We start from the raw sequence: 18,789 nt of genomic DNA, 5'->3' as shown, positions 1-18,789 counted from the left end.
TATAGTAATTCATCCCCCATAGTAATTCATGCCCCATATAGTAATTCATCCCCCATATAGTAATTCATCCCCCATAGTAATTCATCCCCCATAGTAATTCATCCCCCATATAGTAATTCATCCCCCATAGTAATTCATCCCCCACATAGTAATTCATCCCCCCTATAGTAATTCATCCCCCATATAGTAATTCATCCCCCATAGTAATTCATCCCCCACATAGTAATTCATCCCCCCTATAGTAATTCATCCCCCATATAGTAATTCATCCCCCATAGTAATTCATCCCCCATATAGTAATTCATCCCCCATATAGTAATTCATCCCCCATAGTAATTCACCCCCCCTATAGTAATTCATCCCCCCTATAGTAATTCATCCCCCATAGTAATTCATCCCCCATATAGTAATTCATCCCTCATAGTAATTCATCCCCCATAGTAATTCATCCCCCATAGTAATTCATCCCCCATATAGTAATTCATCCCCCATAGTAATTCATCCCCCACATAGTAATTCATCCCCCCTATAGTAATTCATCCCCCATAGTAATTCATCCCCCATATAGTAATTCATCCCCCATATAGTAATTCATCCCCCATAGTAATTCACCCCCCCTATAGTAATTCATCCCCCATAGTAATTCATACCCCATATAGTAATTCATCCCTCATAGTAATTCATCCCCCATAGTAATTCATCCCCCATAGTAATTCATCCCCCATATAGTAATTCATCCCCCATAGTAATTCATCCCCCATATAGTAATTCATTCCCCATATTGTCTCAATTTACTTACCTTTGCTCCGCGCGTTCCTCTCGCTGTGTTCCCGCGCTGTGTTCCGGTCTTCAGGGCGGACTGTGAGAGGAGAAGAGTTCGTCACGCTGCCCCGCCTACATCCTGGCTGCCCCGCCTACATCCTGACAGCCAATGTTCCACGCTCTGTGGGCCGGATTAAAAGAGTCCTGACTTTTGAGGCGGCCGCCCGAGAGGAGGGAGGGGAGCGGGCGCCCGGCACACAGAAGAGCCGCATGTGGCTTGCGATCCGCGGCTTGCCGACCACTGAAACCCTATTGCCTGTCACCTGGTGGGCAGTGTGCTCCGGAGCCACAGCAAAGATGAAAAAGAGCCGCATGCGGCTCTGGAGCCGCGGGTTGCCAACACCCGGCTTAACTGAACAAGCACAGGTTAGAAGCTGATTGGCTACCATGCACAGCTGCAACATTCCGAGTGCTCCGGTTTTAGTAAATCTCCCCCCTACTCACACAGTCAGCAATACTAACATTTTCTGCTGAAACCTTCACCTCCTACACCCCATTGCAGGTTCTGAGCTGCCATCTTCTATTCTGGTCTCATCACAGGTTGATTTATTTTTTCGGTTCTTTCACCCGGCCCCCTGATGATGCACTGCTCTGCATGTGTGGAGTATGCAAGATTGTCTGGTGCATGTGCATGTGTCTGTGGTTGCCCCAAAGCCTCCTGGGATGGATAATATGTGTATCCTAGGAGGGTTTGGCGAGGGAGGATAAGTCATTCTCGCCTAGGAGAGAAAAGGTGGAAAAGCTGTCCTGGGTCCCCCAAAAGATGTATTTAGGGGTTGGGAAAGGCAGTTTAGTTTCTGATTTTGTAACAGAAGGTGTGGGAGGAAGAATAATATGTCAAGTGTGTAAAGAGGGTGAAGGTCCATTTTAAATCTGAAGAGAAGAAAACTACAATGAAAGAGGGAATATCTCCATGGCAATAGCCTTCACTCTATGCAAAAATGAAATACAAAATTGGATTGATTGCTATGGGCAACAACTTTACTTTGATACCTATATTTCCCAGTTTAATTGAATCACCTCCATTGTACCTACAGTTTTGTAATATAGTTTTCAATGCTGTTGCAGTATTTGTTGTAACATGCTACATACTAGAAACAGTTTTCACAATAGATTACCTTAGTATTAGTTGTTGATAGACATTTAAAAAGGTAATTCATTTTTTTGGACAGATTTTATATTCCCAAATACTTAAAGTAACTAGGTGAAATTAGTTTGAGATGGGCACACATAGAAGGGCTTATGAGCTAAGTGGACTTTTTAATTAAAAGTTTAAATTTGCTGACAGCTTTGCTTTAAAGTATAACTAAGCCCTGGTTCACACCGGTGTGATTGGACAGTTCCAAAACGCATGATAAGTCACACCCTATTGTCAGCAATGGAACCATTCATTTTGAAAATAGTCTGGAGATTTCAGGTGTTACTTGCATAGACATCTGTGTATGAAGTCGCACAGATGTCAGGTACGTTTCACCAGAAATTGCACTAAATTGCGACTTTGAAATTGCGCTACTTCAATTTCAAAGTCGTATTCGGTGTGAACCAGGGCTTAAGGTAAGTTTTTTTTAACTTTTGGATAGAGTGGAGAATAATTAGAACATCTGTCAGTTTTTATTGCTGTTTGTGCCCCTACTAGCAAGATTCACCCTCTTTATTTGTCCTATTTACTGTTAGTAAAGGAAAATCCCACATTTTGGGTTGTCCCCAGAACAGAAATAGAGGGAATATCTTCCAATTTGGACAATAGTTCTGGTGACACCCTGGGATTCTCTCATGTTAGAGGGATTATCTCTCACTTCCTGTTTTGGCTATGGGACAGGAAGTGAAGGCAAATCTCCCCAATGGGACACAGATGGCAAATATAAACCTGGCGGGGTTATAACTCTTCGTTACTCTAGCCAAAATAAAAAAAAAAGTTATGTCCCCTGTCTGGTGAATACGGGTCACAGGAGTGCAAAACTAAGTGCACTTCTGTGACCCACAGGAGATGTAGGGCCAAAAGAGAGTTGGTCCTACTTCTTCTTTAAGGAAAACAGAATGAGTACCCATGATACTTAAAGGCAATTAATAAAGGAGGGTTATAACCCCTGTCAGTTTTTTTTGCCAACTGTGCTCCTTGGGGATATTTCCCTTTCTTTTCTGTCCCATAGCCAAAACAGAAAGTGAAAGGAAATCCTTCCAAAGTAGTAAGGCAAGCCCTGATTGTCACCAGAGTCACCAGATCTAGTGTCCGTGGTCAACTCTGGTCTAAACTGAAATGCATGGGAAAGATATAGAACCTCTGTCAGATTTTATTGCTGTCTGTGTCTCCACTTCCTATCTTGGTGACCATTCAGGAAGTGTGGATAATCTCAGCAATGTGGACATAGAGTGAGAGATCAGTAACATCTGGGAGAGTTTTTTTTTGTTCCTTACTCTCCTAAAAAAAAAAAATGTGTCTCCTGTGGAGAGGTTCTGCTCACTTTCTGTCATACTGACCACCCAAGAAGCGAGGAGAATTGTGAAAAGAATGAGATGGAAATCATTTAAAACCTGATAGAAGATCAAACCTTTCTCCACTCTGTCAAAATTATGAAAAAAACTGGACTTTAGCCACAGCAATAAAAATATTAATGTTGGACAGCATCAAAAGAAATATCATTTATAATGGTCTAAGTTCATAGATAGCATGGTCTACATTATTTAATAAAGAACAATCATCTCAGGTTAAAAAACAGATTGCATAATTAGATGACCTAAACATGAATTTATGAAATCACGTAGTTTTTGCGCTAGTTGTACCCATATGGGGGAAGTAACTTGTTCCTTGTATGCAGCAGTATTTATGCCGTTTCTTTGGAAACACAGAAAATGTTTTAGGAATCAGTTTCCTCCTACAGAGAGAATTACACTGATTTGACATTTCTGCACACTGAAGCCCTTAGCTTCTCAGAGGAAGTATATGTCATGTTTGCTGAGCCTTTCACTTTCTCTGAAAAGATTACTACAAGACTCTCTTTGTGTATCTTGGATATTTAGTGCTGAGTCATACTCTTTTCAAAATATGTAGCCAACGTCTGTGTTCTTGACATTTGGAGGGACTTCATGTTACCAAGCATTTATTCAAATTTGTCTGAGTTACAATAAACAAATTTACCAGATATTAAAAAAACATAGTGGGGCTTGTTTCCTCCACATTGTAGCACAGTCCACATCTAACATACAGTATGTAGTCATTTTTTCAGTATAGCCATGCACTAGTAGAATAATGTTAGAAATTTACTGTATTAAGAAAGTTCCTTATATTTTCTAATTGCTAGTGGATCAAATGATGATAATTTTCGACCGCAGTAACAAGAAAATTCGAAGGAACAGACATTTTTTTTGCAAAGAACTGAATTTCTAACAATGAATGTGGTTTTTCTTTGGAAAAATGCATTCACTATAACTCCAATGTTAAAGCCAAACATTTAAAAACTTTTGAAACACATTCAACATGTAATCGAATGTACTGATGACTGAGAATTTTTGTATAAATGTTCATACAAAAATCTTCTAGTGCATGGCCAACCTTAATCTGGGGTGCTCTATTATGGAACAGTGACCAGATCTCCCATGCGTATTGTACAATCTGTCCTGTCCTGCACTACATGCAGCCAAATTAGGATAACCCCTACTATATTTGTTCGATTCTCCCATTCACATAGCATACAAAATACTTGTATCTAATACCATAGAGATGAATGGGGATGATACGGTCCCCATTCAACTCTATGGTGAGCCATCGCAATGGCCAGCTGCAGCACTGGGTTCCTCGCCAGGACAGGAGAGCCCCAGAGAGGCAATGAAGGGTGGTGGTAGTGGTGGTGGTGGGGTAAGGGAGTTGGGAAGAAGACCCCTCCCAACGCCTGCAAAAGCAAGTGGCTAATTAGCTGCTAGGATAACTTTTACATTACACAGAATTGCCAGTCCTAAAAAACAATACTGATATGATGCCTGTAGCTGCAGGAATCATCCCAGTATAACCAATGAAAGTCCAGGATATCATATGACATCTTACAGGTATAAAATGGTTAAAGAATATATGTCTGTTACTTGCATTAACAAGTATCTTATTCTCTTTGGATTGCTTACTTTGTGTGGAATACGTGGTGTTCCTGCCAATACCTCTGCTTTCCTATGTCAGACTGACCACACTAGGCATGAAAGCACATCCATCCCAGAGTGGTCAGTTTTCTGGCTGTGCTGGGAGCACAGCCTGCCTGTCCTCTAATGGTCAGATTTGTAATGACTTGCTCCCGTGCACAGCCATTCACTGAGCAGTGTCCTGCTGTTTCTCCACCCCAGCTCTCCAAGCCCCTTATGCAGCTGAGAACAGATAAGAGGCATTTAAAATGTCTTTAATACATATACACAAATGTTTTGCCCTTCATTTCTATTTTAAAATGAAAGGGTTATCTTGCAAGATAATGGTTCACGTATACTTTAATTTTAGTTAAATATTTTTTTTTAAATCAGGACCAGGGACGGTACATGAATGAAAAGCGTTACTAGTGCCGGTGGCTGTTATTTTCATTGAAATATTAATTTCTCTGCCACCTGGTAACACCCAAAGATGTTATCATCCAGTGTTACAGGGATTAACACAAGTTGCTCGACCTGCCAAAGGCATTCCTTAAAATGCTGAGTATGCCTGCGCTTTCCGCCCCACTGCTCCACTCATAAAAGCTGTACTGTAGTTTCCCACTGTGAAAAGTGCTCTGTGGATGGGAGCTGGTGGAAGAATGAACAGCCCAACTCCTCCATTCATAGAGCGCTTTTCATTCCATAACATCAAATTTAACTTTTTTTTCAAAAGTAAAGTTTTCCTTTTAATATTTCAATGCAATATGTTTTCAATATTTTCTTCATGCACATTCTATTGTCCAACTGTGACCGTAGGCAAGTGATTATAATTCATTCTTGGGAGGAACAGTTACAAAAACAGTTTTTTTAGACAGGGCAGTAAAAGGTTTGGTTCTTGGTGGCAATGCATGTGTGTGGCCTCTCAAATGAAGTCTGAAAAGGATGTCAGCAAGTGAACCATATTTGTACTGTAGTTTTTGTGCTGCTATTAGAGTACAGATTGTGTTGAAGGATTGGGGTCAGGAATATTTATGTGTATTCCAATGACAATACGTGATTGTTGGATAGATTGTCATTTTTATGACCTGTTACTCTGTTTTTAGTATTGCTCAGCATCTGGATTATTTTCTGGTAAAATGATCATGTGAGAGAGAAAGGCGTATTATATTTCACTGACTAAAGACAATAGACCCATTAACTACAGCCTTTAGAACTGGACAGCATACATTTTCAATTACACTGACCCAGAGAAAGGCATACACACAGTGCAGCAACCAGAAAAACGAAGCCTTTTTTTACCATTTATAAAAGAAAATATTAAAATCATGATTACAATCAGACAATGTATTTGCTAACTATCAGCACACTATGAGAGTAATGTGAAAGTTACCAATGCCTATTCTAAATGATGTGACAGGAAAAGTAAAATGATTAACTTTACCTAATATTTTTTTTACAATTAACATCTGTCACTGCCAATAATTATGTTTCATAGCTGTATACTGTTGATTATTTAAAGGTATTCAGTTTTTCTGAATTCAGTTTCCTCTGGTTATATGGTAATGGCTGCTAGATGCAATTCAAACCAAGAAAGTTATGTTTTTTGCATGTTTGTTGTAGTTTCCATCAAAATACTGTATGTTATATAGAATTTAATCGCAATGCATGCAAAAAAGTATATAAAACAAATGTAAAACATAAAAATATTTATATTGTAAAGCGCTGAGCAAACTGGTGGCGCTATATTAATCCTGTATAATAATAACAATAATAATAATAATAATAATAAATACAAAGGGAGTACAATGCAACGCAGCTAAAATGTGCAGATGTATATAAGTACCTGAAATAAATAAATAAACAAATAAATAAATAAATAGATGTGAACTAGGCCTTAAAGTATAACTTAAGGTAAAACTTTTTTTTTTTTTTTTTTAGATTTGCATAGAGTGGTGATGGGATAAAACCAATGTCAGTTTTATACTGCTGTATTTTCTCAGGGAGATTTACTCTCTCTAACTGTTATGATCACCACTGTTACGTGAAAGGGAGGGTAAATGCAAAATTTTATGTTGTCACCAGCACGGGCATAGAGGAGAATTCTTCCAGTGAGGATGTTTCTATGAAAACTGTTAAAGAGGAAATGTTTTCATGTTGGAAAGGAAGGACAGGAAGTGATAGGAAATCTCCCTAATGGGAAACAGAATTAAAAACTGACAGTTGGTTTAACTCTCCCCTATTCTATCCAAAATGAACAAAAAAGTTTTAATTCCTGAAATATTTTAAGCACTTGTTAAACACACAATCATCTTTACAATTTCTAGGTAGTTTTCATGGACATGGATTTTTATGAAAAGCCAATTTATATTGCTAATTGCCTTCATTTGATATTTATTAAAGAATAATTCTGCTTAGCATGATTTACTTTATAAATAGCACTGTTTGTGGGGTTCATAATTGTGTAAAAAAAATCAGGACCTGTGTGTGAAAGCTCCTCTGTGTCTGGGGGGTTTGAGGACCATGAACTGTCACAAAATGGCTCACTCTGAGTCCTAAAGTAGTTTTAAAGCTATGGGGTTTTTTTTTATCTTAATGCATTCTATGCATTAAGGTAAAAAAAAACCTTCAGAGTCAGAGGATACCTCCAGCCCCTCCTTATACTTACCTGAGCCTGATCTTGATCCAGTGATCTCTTCTGCCTCACTGGGCAGATTGATAGCAGTGGAAGCCATTGGCTCCTGCTGCTGCCGATCAAATTCTGTTAGGAGGGAGCAGGGCTGAGCCACCTTGTCTATGGCTATAGATGCAAACAGGATGGCTCGGGAGTGAGTGTGCATGAATGCCAACATGGAAAGTGGCTTTCTATGGGGCACTTAACGAAGAGGAGGAGCCAGGAGCACCAGCAGGGGACCAAAGAAGAAGAGGCTTGGATTTGCTTTGTGCAACACCAGTGCATAGGACAGGTAAGCAGAACATGTTTATTATTTTAGAAAGAAAAAAAATCAAATCTTCAGATTCACGTTAATGTTAAATGAGTGCAAGCACAGACAGCTAATTATTGAATGCCTGATCTAGAAAAGCTAAAATATTTTATGTAAACTGGAGATCTTTTTTAAAGTGTATCTCTAAAAATTTTAAAGGGTATCATCTAAAAATTCTAAACTTTTTTTTCAGTTTTATAGAGTGGAGAAGGGTTAAAATTTTTATTGCTGTCTGTGTCTTCATTGGGGAGATTCTCCCCTCTGTTTTTCTAGTGACCATTGTCCCCCAAAAAGAAAGGCAAATTCCAAAATTTTGAGTTGTCCCCAGAACAAGACGTAAGGAAGAAACATTCCAACAGGAACATCTGGTCCAGGGACAACCGTTTAAAAGGGGGTTTCCCCACACTTGGTGTCACGTACCTGGATAGTGAGCCTGACGTGAAGAGGCAGGCTTCTCGTACAACACCGGCTCAAGGACTGCTGATGGTGAGACAGCGGTCGCAGGGGCACGGTGGGGTATGAGTTCCTGAGATCAGTCTGGTAATAGCAGGTGAGCTGATGAGCTGTAGGCAAGGAGCAGGGAGCAGATGTATCCGTGCGGGATGGATTGATACTCGAGCGCAGCGTGCTGAGGATGCAGGGTCAGACGAGCTGGGTTCAGTATCGGTCAGGTAGATCAGGCTTACAGCGGCAGGAGGAAGAGTAGTCAGGGCACAGGCCAGGTCAGCAACAGAAGATCAATCAGACAGGAGCAGAGACAGAAGAATAATCCAAGACAAGCCAGAGGTCAGGACAGGAAGCAATCAAGCGGAGATCAGGAACAGGGTGGTTTGGTATCAGGAAACAATCACAGGAATCAGGGAATACGAGCAGGGAAAAGACCATACGGCAATGGGACAACTATTGCATACACTGTTTAAATAGCCCTTTTGGCGCCAGCATTAGTGACAGACTTGTGTCCGCATGTGCAAGTGCGTGTGCACATGCGCGCGCGCACGTGTGTGCGCCGAAGTCCAAGTACCTGCACATCTGTTTGGCTCGTAAGGACTCTGTGCATGCGCATATTTGTGCACCACAGAACGTCACCTCCACTATGGGCAGGCCTTCCCTGACACTTGGGAGATTTCCTCTAACGTCCTATTGCCTCTCTGGGGCATAAAGTGAAGGGAAACCCCTTCCCTAATTGGACACAGGCAGAAAAATAAAGCTGGCAGGGGTTTAAAGCAATTTTAAACCCTTATATATACCCAGTGACATGACTAGTCTCAGGTGATACACCTTCATAAGTTGTACCTGTTTCTGCAGTATTCACTTCTCTACATCCATTCAAAGTGCTGAATTTATAAAGACTGTCTAAGAGTTCAGAAAAAAGGGAGTAGAGAGCTGAAATTACACACTACAGAGTTCAGTGAGAAGAGCTCTGGGAGCTGATTGGAGGGAAAGGACACACCCCCTTCCACACAGCTCACAGGAAAAGAGCTTAGGCTGTCAATTCGTTGGAGGTCCCTTCCTTGTCACCATTTTTCTCTTGGTGTCATAAAAACTTGTGAAAAATGATTCATGCTGATAGCAGAGGAACTAAGCATCAGACAGAAATAACACTTTGTGCTACTAATTGAGACAGGTACACACTATAGAGGGATATTCTTTGTTGATATTTCATGTCTGAGGTTTATAACCACTTTAAGCCCTACGTACTCTATCCAAAGCTTAAAAAAAATTAAAATCACTATACATACAATGTAACTATAAGCAGATAATTGCAGTACATACATGTCTATATCTTTTCTAAACACTACATTTGCTTTGGGAGGTCAGGAAATTATTTTTCTGTACTTCCATTATTTTTCCGTACTTAAATTTGAAGAATTATTATCACTTATACTGACTCTTGTAGTTAAGGTGAATTAAACGTAATAATCCTCCCAGTGCTTTTGCATGATAATAAATAATTGTAATGGGTTTTCTGACATATTGACATATAAATGCTGTATGTCTGTTCTAGCTCATACAGTTGTGTCCAAAATTATTCAACCCCCAATGCTGTAAAGGGGTTTAGGGACTATAGTGTACATTTGGAATTGTATTCAGAATCAAATCCTACAAGGACGTTGTAACTACCCAAATGCAACTAAAATGACATCAATTGTTTATGTAATACAGTAGTAAATGGTTCTTATGTGGTTTCTTCATTGCCACAATTATTCAACCCCTTAAAGACTACCACTCTGAAGAACAGAGGTTCATACAGGTGCTTTCCATCAGGTATTGAAAACACCTGTGGATGTCACCGAGCAGCAATCAAGCATAATAAGCACCAATTAGGCAGCTTTAAAATGACTGTGATACTCAGCTCCTTCTAGACATTTACTGGTGTGGTTACAAACATGGTGAAGGCAAGAGAATGGTCCAGGAAGACAAGAGAAGAGGTGATTTCTCTTCACAGGAAGGGCAATGGCTATAAGAAGATTGCAAAGATGTTAAACATACCAAGAGACACCTTAGGAAGCATCATTCGCAAATTCAAGGCAAAGGGCACTGTTGAAACGCTACCTGGTCGTGGCAGAAAGAAGATGCTGACTTCGACTGCTGTGCGCTACCTGAAGCGTAGAGTGGAGAGAAGTCCCCGTGTGACTGCTGAGGAACTGAGAAAAGATTTGTCAGATGTGGGTACAGAAGTTTCAGCCCAGACAATAAGACGCACACTGCGTAATGAAGGCCTCCGTGCCAGAACTCCCTTGCTGTCTCCAAAGAATAAGAAGAGTCGACTGCAGTATGCCAAAAGCCATGTGGACAAACCACAAAAGTTGTGGGATAGTGTTCTGTGGACTGATGAAACAAAATTAGAACTGTTTGGGCCCATGGATCAACGCTATGTTTGGAGGAGGAAGAACAAGGCCTATGATGAAAAGAACACCTTGCCTACTGTGAAGCATGGTGGAGGGTCAATCATGCTTTGGGGCTGTTTTGCTTCTGCAGGTACAGGGAAGCTTCAGCGTGTGCAAGGTACCATGAATTCTCTTCAGTACCAGGAGATATTGGATGGAAACGTGATGCAGTCCGTCACACACCTGAGGCTTGGGAGACGTTGGACCTTTCAACAGGACAATGATCCCAAGCATACCTCCAAGTCCACTAGAGCATGGTTGCAGAGGAAAGGCTGGAACATTTTGGAGTAGCCATCGCAGTCACCAGACTTAAATCCGATTGAGAACCTCTGGTGGGACTTAAAGAAAGCAGTTGCAGTGCGCAAGCCTAAGAATGTGACTGAACTGGAGGCCTTTGCCCATGAAGAATGGGCGAAGATACCCGTAGATCGCTGCAAGACACTTGTGTCAAGCTATGCTTCACGTTTAAAAGCTGTTATAACTGTAAAAGGATGCTGTACTAAGTACTAAGATTGAATGTCACTTGGGGGTTGAATAAAACTGATAATGCTGTGAGCACAGAAAAGACATTTGTGGTTATTTCATTATAACTGTTATGTTATATTTGTCTGACCTACAAGTGCCTCTTTAATGTAAATGTAAGCAAGATGACTGAATGATCAAAAGCAATGTCAAACTGGCCAAAACACTCAATTTCAGTGGGGGTTGAATAATTTTGGACACAACTGTATACCACCTCAGTGAAACATCTTAACTATAAAATTACATCTTTCTGTTAAGTCGCATAACTCCACAGTTAAGAAGTGCAATCATTTATACTTTATATCTCAATGGCTGCCATATGTCCTTGATACTGCAGTATACCCCTGCCTTATACAGCTCTAGCTATTTTATTTGCCAGGTTTTCTGTTATAATCATTCTTACTTATGAATAATCTAAGGTAATTGGTTTATGGGGGTTGATTTACTAATAGGCCATTCACTTTGGAAAAGAATTTTCACTTTGCAATGAAACACTCCAACTTAGCTTAGGAAACGCAGTGAAAAACGCATGCAAAGAACACTCAATCACATGCAAGAGAAGTAAAAAAAGATTTTGCAAATGATTAGATATTGAAGTCAGGAGAGCTTCCTCTCATTCACTTAGATAAGATAAACTTTCCTTGAAAGTTAACAGCCTATGTAAATAAACCCAATGGAGTTGACTTATTTATTTGAATTTGCTTTTAATATATTTGGAAAAAAGAGCCCTTGCAAATTACTCACAACAATTACAATAACATCAATTTTCTATAATACCCAGAAATGTACTAAATGTACAAATGCCACCAATAAGTTTTTTTCATCTACTTTGAATCAACTGTTCTACAGCTCTCCACTTGAATACTGTGAATTGTAAACGTGCCAGTCAAATTATAAGGGGCTACACATAATTCCAAAAGAGAGGTGTTGTGACAATAGAAAGTATTTTAATATAAACATTTTAAAGAATCAACACATTTCAGGGATCTGCAGCCCCTTAATCAGGGCTACAGATAGGATATACAGAATATAATCATTACAAATGTGTAATAGCATGAAGAACTCCAATTTGAAGGGTAAAGTGTTAAGACATATGATTACCAGTAAAAATAAAATTTTTGAGATTAGAAATTTACAATGTAAAATGTTAATAACTGCTAAAAACACACATTCATAATCCAATTACGAACATTTATAACATTTTTTTGTTTTCTTAAGCCCCCCACTGAAATATTCATTCTTATTACACAGTAGTGATTGTAAATCCTTTTTGAAGGCCTGGTGAAGGGGCTTACAATTCTTTTGAACAAATATCTTCCCCTGTCAAGACTGAAGCCTCCTTTTTTAATTAGTCACTGTCTCTTCTAAGATGCATTCACTATTCTTGGTAGTAGCTTTGTCATTTACTAGGATATATCAATAAATCTCCATGTTTATTGACGAGCAACCAAGCTACTAGCTTGAGACTGGAGACTTTTCACGTAACTGTCCACTTGCCAGCCTGAATAGATCTATTCAAAGTTAGCGTAATAAGAGTTAAACTTGCTTTATATCTATATGTAAATAAAAGAAGTATCAATAAATTAACCCACAGCTTTTAGTAAAGACTGTTCACATAGTGAATAATGTGAAGCTGAGGTCACTTTAAATACCCAACCATGTGTAAGGAGAATTGCAAAAAAAACAAGCATAACTGGATGGTTACAATTCACTTTACTAACTAATTTATGTAAACATTATTAAATCCTTGTTGTTGGCTTATTATGGGGTGGATGATGTTCATATTGCAAAGGAATGTTCACTAAACTATGAGAAGCTACTAGCATACTAGCCCTATATGAAACACTTACCTTCAAAATGGATTCTTCCAGCGGCCCTGTCACTGCTGACAGCATGTCCATCTTCACCTGGTCTTTCTTCTGGGTTCGTTGGCTCTGGCTGTTTTAATGGCCTAGACACAATGACGTCACTACCACGCATGCGCACAGGAGTCATTGCCTCAGCACAGCTCTCTTAATGGATGGCATTCTGTCCATTGAGAGCACAGTGCGCATGCACCAATGACATCATTGGCTGCTAAAGATGTGAATATCTCCTAAACGGTGCACCTTTAGGAGACATTCACTGTACATACAGGTAAGCTTACAATAAAGTACAACTGACCAAGCGATGTTTATTACCTCTTTAACGCTCTGTCTTCTCCCTACCCCCATCTGCGATTAGACATGCCCATCCCTCTGTCACTCTACTATCTTTTCCTATGCGCCTGCTCCTTGCACTTCAGCAAACCCCAGTGCAGGGGCAGACTGACAACTCATGGGGCCCCCGGGCAATTGGGGATCATGGGGCCCCTGTGTCCTTGCTCACACTCAAAACACACCCAAAAAAGCCTATAAAAGGTACCAGGGGCATTTTATGAGGCCCCCTACTGACCCCGGGCCTTTGGGCAGTGCCGAGTGCTCGAATGGTCAGTCCACCCCTGCCCCAGTGTCTCCTTGTGCTTCCTCTCCCTCCCTTTCTCTAAGCTCTTCTGTAAAGGTACTGCAAGAGGCTGAGACCAGGTAAAATTCATGTACTTACACTGCATTAAACACATTCAAATTGGACCTGTGGCCAGATTATGCACATTAAAATATTTACAGTACATATAAAAATTACAAAATGACTTTACTAAAAATTACAAAAAACTTTTAAACAAAAACGTGTTCACCTTCATAGCTGTAGGCATTATTGTGAAATTAATCTTCAAAATTCACAATAAGGACACTTAAATCATTACTCTTTTCCCCTTTACTTTTTGTGGAGAGCAGAACCTTGGCAGTCTACTAGCCCTCTAATGTACACAAACACATGCTGCTAAAAACTGACTTTAAAGTCTTTGCTATGAACTTTGAAGAGTGGTTATTTCACATAGCAGGCAGCAAATGAGGTCAGTGAGGGCTTGTTTTAAAGCTCCTTTAATACTTGTAAGTACTTTAATGTCCATATTCCAGACACAGGTACACATTTAAGACATATTATTAATTATAGAGCTCCATTAATTTGTGTATGTTTATATCTGCCTCTAGTTCAGCTTTAAAAAACAGAATTTGCTTTTATATGGTTTGATGACTAAATTAAATATTCACCTTGTACTAAGCACTCACTTGGTAATGTAGACATTACCACTCCTTTAGTTAATCAACCCCACTGAAGTATAGAACAATATCAACATTTCAACAATCGTAATTATATCATTGTAAAAGTAATAATAGACTTTATTTAAAGCCCATCCACATTCCCCCCTCCCCCCTCAGTTCTCTGCCCCTGAAGGTCCCTGCACATTTTGTTATGCAGACCTTTAATTCTTCTGTGTTCTGGCTAGTCAAGTGAAATCATAGGTCTTTTCTCTTCTCCTGTGGTGGAGGGAGTCCTTTACTCCTGGACAGTGCAGTGCTCACATAATGACATAATCCTAGGCTGGTGTTATGATGTGCCCAGAGCATATAGCAGAAGGAACTTTTTTTTCACATATGCTGAGCCAATGTTTTTTTTTTTAATTTTGCATCCAAGGTGGAGTTGGGCTTTAAAAGCATAGGTTTAAGCTTAAGATACAGTGTGATATGTGCTAAATAACCCACTTGAAATTAATCAAACTGTATATATTTGTACGGGGTATTATAATGAAAGGTAACGGTAATAACCACACTCAAAATTTCAGCTGAACAAGAAGGAAGAGAACACAGCCAAAATAGTAGACAGGGACATGAGGCAACAGGAAGAATATAAATATTATTTTTACCTTTTACCACAGCTTTGCGTCATTTTTTTTTCTAAACTCCCAGCAAAATGTTCAGTTTCCTGTCTGTTTCAGTAGGATTGTATATCACAGGCCACTTGGCATTGTAAAATTATTTTATTGAAAGTACTTCCATCTCTTTGTAATATATTTTATGCAAAGAGAAACTTATTCTTTGTCATTTAAAGGCTTTAATAAAATGTAAAGGTTATTTCAATTTCCATATTAAAAATACACATTACAGTATATGAGTAGTTGAAAAACCCAGCTGTCCATTTCAGATGCTTATTTCTGTACAGGCTCCATATTTTACTGTCACTGTTTTAATATTGATCATTGGAGAAATATAAATTGAATGAATGTGAATTGGACAGATCTAATCTTTTTTAGCAAATAAAATGTTTGATTATATTATACGTATTGGCAAACTTTATTATCGGTGTAGAATTGTGCAGTTTACAAATTCCAGTTTATGACTTCAATTCAATGATGAATTTAATTCTACGATTTTCCATGTGGTTATTTAGGTAAATTTAAATTTTGAAATTTGCCATGAAAGAAGAGATGTACCAATTTTTTCTGATTCATAAATTGATTAGTTCAATACTACATATTTGTTCCCTAGATGTAATTTTATGTAAAAGTGAATCCAAAGCCAAAACTTTTTTGATTACTTAAACTAAAGTATGGAAATGTAAAATCTCTGCTACATTTTAATAGCTGCCATTGCCCTTGATTAGAAAATTCACTCCCTCTTTTTATCGTGAGAACCATTGTCAGTGGGACAGAAACTGTCCCAAGTTATGGGGATGCACATGCAGGCGCAAGCCTGATTCGAGCTGTGTGCAAACATAGACACACACAGTGCCGATTAGCCCTGCCACTCACTCCTTCTTCACAGAATTTGTCTGACAACAGCAGGAGTCAATAGCTCCTGCTGCTGCCAAGTCTCCTTTGAGAAGAGAGAAAGGGGAGAATAGTTGCTTCAAACGGGCACAATGCTGGATTGAGAGTAAGCTCAGGTAAGTGTTTAAGGGGGAGCTGGGAGAAGCTATGCATTTATAGCCACATTAAGATAATAGAAAAAATACAGTGGTATCCAGTAAGCTGTAACAATCCATTTTAAACTTTCATCAGTACAGAGTATTTAGAACTGTGAAAAATTATTTCAGATTGCCTCCATTTTGTTCAGACCTATAAAGAGCTATAATTGAGGTTGCCTATGTGATATTATGATTACAGGGTGAACTTTACTATAATGTCATAATGAGTTTTTGCTCTTTCACTGTATTTTGTAGAAAGAGGGTCACCTCGTGATTTAATAACCAAGGATATCACAGACACTACAATAGGAACATCATGGACAGCAGCTCCTGGAATGGTTCGTGGTTACAGAATTGCATGGAAATCTCTGTTTGATGATGAGTCTGGAGAGAAGACTGTACCTGGTGATGTCACTAATACGGTCCTAGAGTACCTTAAACCAGAAACAAAATATAAAATCTCAGTTTTTGCTAATTACAAAAGTGGCGAAGGAGCCCCTCTTGAAGGAGAAGCTACTACTGAAGGTAATAACAAATATAATTTATTTAGTGTATTATCTTCTAGCTCCTTGAGAGTAATTAGTAGGGAAATCAGTGATCTACTTGCAAGTCTGCAAATTGGGAAGTACAGTGAAGGATTATGATTTTTCATTTTTGTTTTAATATTGGTATACATCACTGTAAGGATTTGCTTAGGCAGTGTAAGTATGGGGTATGCAGTGCAGGACACTTTAGCTATTGATAAAGTAAGTGGTATTATTACGTTTAGGGGTTAGGTTTTAGGAAGTGTTGTTCTGCTCCAAAAAGCTCTTCGATCTTGGTCAAGAACATGTAATGTCTGCATTTCTGAAACTTTTGGCTTTAATACTTTACTTATTCTATTGACCATAATCAAGGGTAAATGAGATAATATGGACAGGCTTTCTAATTGTATGGCACATGGACATAAGGTCTATGGCCGTGTTTTGATGATTGTGTGCTGCAATAATATCAAAATACTCAAGAGCACAGTATTGTAGCCACTGGACTTTTGGAATGAAATGTAAAGAAACTCATGTATGTGCATGCCAACACAGAAGGCACAGTATACAAGAACATTCATCAAATGTTGACAATATCTCATTGGAGATTAATATCATTCTACAGTTTTCAGTAGGGCTGGTTGAGTATAAACCTGTCTGCTTATCTTTACTGATTAATCTATTCCTGAGAATATTACAGCATGATATACTTATTATCTTATCCAATGCAAGTGTATTGCTTTGATCAAAACTACTAGAGATGAGCGAAGTATTCAAAAATTCGATTCGACTGATTTGGCGAATTCGTAGAAAAATTTCGATTCGAGTCGAATATATTCGCTGTGAATTTAACTTAAAAAAGGGTGTTTCTAGGCTTCAGAGAGACTTAATATTAGTGCTGAACACTGTACCTTTAATTTAAATGCCCTTGGAGTCTGCTGGGGAAGAGAAATAATACTGTCAGGCAGTATGACATGCAGATGAGTGCCGTCGATCTTAGAATCACCGCACACTTCACTCATTTGGCCAGTCACGGGGCCAAAACCAGAGTGTGGAGCCACAGTGTGGCGGTGGAGGCAGCAGCAATGGGAGGCCATGCAGCACCCTATGACAAAAATGGAACCCACCAGCAGTGTGAGGAGACCTGAAAGTGGCACATGGCAGAGTGTGGCGATAGAGACAGCAGCAATGGGAGGCCGTACAGGGACCCATGACACACTCTGGACCTGGCAGCAGCATGAGGAGGCGGTACAGGGGCCCATGGCAGATTACGGGCCTGGCAGCAGCATGAGGAGTCGGTAGGGGGGCCCATGGCAGATTACAGGCCTGGCAGCAGCAATGGGAGGCCGTACAGGGACCCATGACACAATCTGGACCTGGCAGCAGCATGGGGAGGCGGTACAGGGGCCCATGACAGATTATGGGCCTGGCAGCAGCATTTGGAGTCGGTACGGGGGCCCATGACACACTCTGGACCTGGCAGCAGCATGAGGAGGCGGTACAGGGGCGCATGACAGATTACGAGCCTGGCAGCAGCAACTTGGACAGGAGGACGTTCAGTTTCTGCACCGTCTGGTGCGTGCTCGCAAACTGTTGTCTCTTGGAAACGGATTCCAAGAAAGACTGCTGACGGAATCCGTGAAGAGGAGTAGCAGGAGAAGGAGCATCTGAACGAGCGGAATATGCCAACAAGCGACAACAGGGGCCCATGACAGATTACGGGCCTGGCAGCAGCATGAGGAGTCGGTACGGGGGCCCATGGCAGATTAGGGGCCTGGCAGCAGCTATGGGAGGCCCGTAATCTGCCAGCACCCTATGACAAAAAATGGAACCCACCAGCAGTGTGAGGAGACCTGAAAGTGGCACATGGCAGAGTGTGGCGATGGAGACAGCAGCAATGGGAGGCCGTACAGGGACCCATGAGAGACTCTGGACCTGGCAGCAGCATGAGGAGGCGGTATAGGGGCCCATGGCAGATTAGGGGCCTGGCAGCAGCTATGGGAGGCCCGTAATCTGCCAGCACCCTATGACAAAAAATGGAATACACCAGCAGTGTGAGGAGACCTGAAAGTGGCACATGGCAGAGTGTGGCGATGGAGACAGCAGCAATGGGAGGCCGTACAGGGACCC

General features: G+C 40.2%; 1 protein-coding gene across 4 annotated transcripts in view; it reads left to right on the top strand.

The window, feature by feature from the left end:
• Positions 1-18,789, top strand: part of COL12A1 (collagen type XII alpha 1 chain) — a 252,311-nt gene that overhangs the window by 59,938 nt on the left and 173,584 nt on the right. For 3 of the 4 annotated variants that reach the window (XM_089681387.1, XM_089681388.1, XM_089681389.1), the window contains exon 14: positions 16,394-16,663. The exons of the other annotated variant lie outside the window; for it this stretch is intronic. In XM_089681387.1, coding sequence (XP_089537513.1) covers positions 16,394-16,663 — 270 coding nt within the window. The remainder of the gene's footprint in view (positions 1-16,393; positions 16,664-18,789) is intronic. 4 annotated transcript variants of the gene reach the window in all.

This window comes from Staurois parvus, unplaced genomic scaffold (genome assembly GCF_062004578.1).
Source record: "Staurois parvus isolate SC_StPar_1 unplaced genomic scaffold, SC_StPar_1.0 ptg000264l, whole genome shotgun sequence".
NCBI lineage: Eukaryota > Metazoa > Chordata > Amphibia > Anura > Ranidae > Staurois > Staurois parvus.
The sequence above is the reverse complement of the archived record's forward strand: the minus strand, read 5'-3'. Positions and strand labels throughout refer to the sequence as shown.